The sequence below is a fragment of the Triticum dicoccoides genome, chromosome 5A (assembly GCF_002162155.2).
Source record: "Triticum dicoccoides isolate Atlit2015 ecotype Zavitan chromosome 5A, WEW_v2.0, whole genome shotgun sequence".
NCBI classification, from domain to species: Eukaryota; Viridiplantae; Streptophyta; class Magnoliopsida; order Poales; family Poaceae; genus Triticum; species Triticum dicoccoides.
Window position 1 is genome coordinate 702,158,039 of NC_041388.1, and position 4,222 is coordinate 702,162,260.

Below are 4,222 nucleotides of genomic sequence, written 5' to 3' on the forward strand. Positions count from 1 at the left end.
TAGTCTAGCTAGAACAAAATCCCTATTTATCATTCATTATGAACACTGAAGAACAAATAGCATCCATAAACAGAATATCCGAGGGATCGACCCATATATAGATGGTATGTGAAAATTCTCTTCACCTTCAGCTACACCCCTACCACCAATCCCCCATGTGCATGTTATTCCATGCTTCTGGGTTGTGGCGGATCAAGCAATTCACCACAAGGGGTGCCAAATTTTTCAAAAACAAAAAAACAAAAAAAATGTGTTTAACAGCAGAGGTATGCTAACATCTTTAAAAAAATGTGTTTAACAGCAGAGGTATGCTAACATCATTCAAATACTCACAAAAAAACAAGAAAACTCACGATTTTTCAAAAAAAATATGTAACATTTCCACATGGTGTTTAAATGTAAGTTGTCTTGTTTAACAGCAGAGGTATGCTAACATCTTTCAAAAAATATCATGTACAAGCATCACACAAACACGTACAAAAATTATGTGCCCCATGTGCCACGGGCAAGGCAACGACCAAGTCAAGTAGTTTTGTGCTTGGGTTTGAGATCAACGCAGTGTGTTGCTACCCATGTGAAGGATCCACGATGCGGTGGTGTGATGAAAGAATTTTTTTTCCTAATAAAGGGCGCTTTTATTAACTCCAAATGTAGCATGAAGCAGATACAAAGAAAGATGAGCAACATCCAGGCTCCGTACAGCTAAGATGCACACGAGCAAACATGGACATTCTGGCAAAATAAAAGTAAGAAAACGAGCATACGTGCAACGATAAAGTCATATAGGATAGACAATATGCCTTCGTCGACGGAGTTGGTGGACCGATCTGATGATGATGCTGCCATCCATGTTGGATGAAATCTCTCTAGCCACCCGCTTTAACCTACTGCGCGTGGTCTTAAACATGGATTGGTTTGATCATAAATAATGAACCAACAATTCCAATTCCAATGCACAAGAACAGAAAATGATCACTTGTGGGAGGAAAAGAAAACAGAAAAAAGATGAAACATGATAGAATGAAGGTAGTAGGAAGCAAGTGGAGGAGGAGCCATCACGTGAGGTGAGGTGAGGTGAGGGGGAACATAGCATTGTTCCCGGCCCGCCCGGCCTGACAAAAGTTGCAGCCCACCAACGAACCAACTCACGTGCTGACGCACCTCCCGCCTCACTCACTCGTCCTTTACCTTTCCTTTAAAAAAGCAAGCTCACTCGCTTGACCTACCACGTAGTACTCCTACTACCCACTGATGACCACCACTGTACGATACACATGCAATACTGACTCTTCTCTTCACTCTGCGCCACTGACACCACAGTGGTCGACAGTGTGCGTGCAGAACGAAGCTCACGCAATCAGCTCACATTAAGCAGAAGATCAACATTTTCAACTTATTCCCGGGGTTTTTGAACAGATTTCCTTATTTATTTCCGACAAAAGAAAGATGATGAGACCCATATATAAACTACAGAAAGAAAGCAACGCGAAATAGTACACGGAAGAAAGCAAGGAAAAAGGAATTTGCATGCAAAATTAAGCAGATCGTCGTCGTGCCGCTAATGTGGATCATCCACATCCATATCCATCCATGGTCGGTCGATCGGTGACTCCAAGCTTGCTTGCTTACTAGTAGCTAGCTAGGCTGCTGGATCCGGCCGGCGATCGAGTCGGTCAGCACACGCCGTAGTCGCGGAACATGTGCTCCGCCGCGCCGCCGGAGCCGGAGGACGCCGACACGACGCCCCCGCCCACGCCGCCGCGGAGGTGGACCAGCTCGTTCTGCCGGCGCAGCTCCATCACCTTGCGGTGGGAGTTGGAGTGCTGCGTCAGCACGAACGTGGGGCTCGCCGCCGGGCGGTACTCCGGCACCAGCCGCCCCGACTTGTACCGCACCCCGCACGCGTTGCACAGCGTCTTGGGCCCCAGCGGCCCCGTCCGCCACTGCGGCGTCTTCTCCGACGCGCAGTGCGTGCACCGACGCACCTCGCCGTTCTGGTCCCCTCCGCCCCCTAGCTCGGCTGCCCCAACCACGAGCCCGCTCTTCTTGACGCCACCGCCGCCGCCTGACCGCGCCGGCTTCGAGTCGGAGGACGACGAGGACGAGGACGGGGACGGCTGGCGCGGCGCCAGGGCGTGCCATGCGGCCGCGGCCGCGGAGGCCGCCCGCGACCTCTTGCTCCGCGCGCCGCGGCCAGGCGCGGCCGCCGACGCGGAATTCTCCTGCTTCACCACGACGCCCCCGTTCCTCGCGGCGGCCGCCATCGCCGCCTGCACGGCCGGCGGGTAGTTGGGGATGTCCGGGTAGGAGTCGTCCACGAAGTTGGACAGCCACTCCAGCTCCGCGGCTTCCTCAGTCTGCAGCACGTACACATCAAGCATTTAAGTAAGCTTTTATTACTAGCTGGCTAGCTAGATCTCAATCACCAATTTCTTCCGTTGCTTAATTCTCAGTTTCTCACACATTTCTTCAAGAATTAAGATCAACCACGCGATCGAATGTTGAAGTGAATAATTACCGGGACAGGCAGGTAAAACTCGTCGGCGAAGGAGAGGTTGAAGGACGACGGGTGGTGGTGCTGGTGGTCCGACGAGGAGGCCGCAGCAGCCGCAGGCGGGGCCGGCGCGTTGTCGCCGCCCTGGCCGGCGCCGCCATTATTCGCGCCGGAGAAGAAGTCGTGCGCGCCGAGGTGTGAGGAGAGGTCGAGCATCTCGTCGACGCGCATGGGGTCGGCGGTGCCGTCCCCGCCCGCGGCGCCCCCGTAGAAATGGTACTGGTGCGGGGGCTGGGAGTGGGTGTAGGCCGAGTGGTGGTGGTGGTGGTGGTGGTTCATGGGCGAGGCGGCAGCGGATGGCGGCGCGTGGTGGTAGTGCGAGCCCATGCCGAGCTCCATGCCCAAGGCTGCCTCCCACTCCGGCGCCATGCCTGCCAGCTTAATTATACTACCGGAACGTACTGGAACGTGCAGCGAGTGGAGTGGAGTGGCTAGCTAGCTAGTAGTAGCTCGCAGTAATGGCGGGGTGGCAGTACACTGAGCGAGAGTGAGAGTGTGAGAGTGGCTGTAGCTGCCGGCAGAGGCTAAGCTTGGCTTGGGGGCAAGCTAGGCTTGGCTCTGGGGAGCTCCAGTCGCGTCTCGCACCAGTAACAGGAAAGCCGCCGAAGCAAAACCATTAATATAGAGGAGGAAAGCAAGCCAAGCTAGCTAGCGCTAGGCGAGGTGAGGGTGAGAGGTGATGCATGATGAGCACATGAAAGGGGAACTGAGCTAGCCGGGGAGGTCCATGCCATGGTGGTAAATTATTACTACCACTGGCAGAGGAGTGAGGAAGCAGCTTGTGTCGTGGTGTAGACGTGTAGTGTGAGTGTGCAGGGCTAGCGCCAGCTGCATGGTAGAGTGAGCTAGGTGCAACCCAACACGAGGAACAGGGCCCATGCACTGCACTGCCCGTACTCAGAGGCTCACTCACTCATATGCATACCATATGCCATGCATATGCATGCACGCCCCACCGGCCACTCACGCCCATCACACAATCATTGAGTTGAGCCTCTCCCTGGATCAGTTAAATTAGCTACTTTCACCGTGTGTGCATGGTTTATTAGTGGTAATTCTCTGTACGTACGTAGCATGTGTTGATACATTTACTTAGGCACGGCACGGGCATATCGATCGATCACCCCCACCTTATCACCATCGTGTACACGGTGGGGCACCTGGCCGGTTTGTTGCAGCCGCGGGACACTCCAGTGACAAGCTGTAGTTTGTCAGACGCCAGCGTCTTCTTACCAAGGACGTGCGTGGGCCCACGCCCATTCACCACCATAACATAACGGTCCTGTCAATTTACGTACTCGCTCGGATGGAATAATGGAACCAAACCTCCTGCTCCTGGCCACATGATCTGCCAGCGTGCATCATGGCCTGATAAGGGAGTAACAAAGGTCGAGCGCGCATAGAGATGCTGACTCTTGTACTGAACCGGCATCGTGTCATGTCCACCATCAAGCTTCCACACCCGGTCGGGCGAATGAATTCATTCGCACACATCCTAGCTGGGGAGGGTTGCAGCAAATCTCTTTGTAAAACTTGGCTCCAAGTCGACTCACCGTTGAATTTTATTCGCTCCTTTCAATTGGAGTAGGCTAATTTGACAATAGCAGGCTTGACGACGGTGGCAGCATGTTTGGTTGGTTGCGCAAATTGAACAAAACCCTAGCTGTC

The 4,222-nt window shown here is 53.5% G+C and overlaps 1 protein-coding gene across 1 annotated transcript; it reads right to left on the minus strand.

The window, feature by feature from the left end:
* Window positions 1-1,367: 1,367 nt before the first annotated feature.
* On the minus strand, window positions 1,368-3,277 carry LOC119304294 (GATA transcription factor 2-like). Its single transcript, XM_037581474.1, has 2 exons — window positions 2,519-3,277; window positions 1,368-2,357 (listed from the first exon to the last, which is right to left on the minus strand). Exons 1-2 carry the CDS (start codon window positions 2,921-2,923, stop codon window positions 1,674-1,676), a joined length of 1,089 nt encoding a protein of 362 aa, XP_037437371.1. The 5' UTR covers window positions 2,924-3,277; the 3' UTR covers window positions 1,368-1,673.
* Window positions 3,278-4,222: the final 945 nt, after the last annotated feature.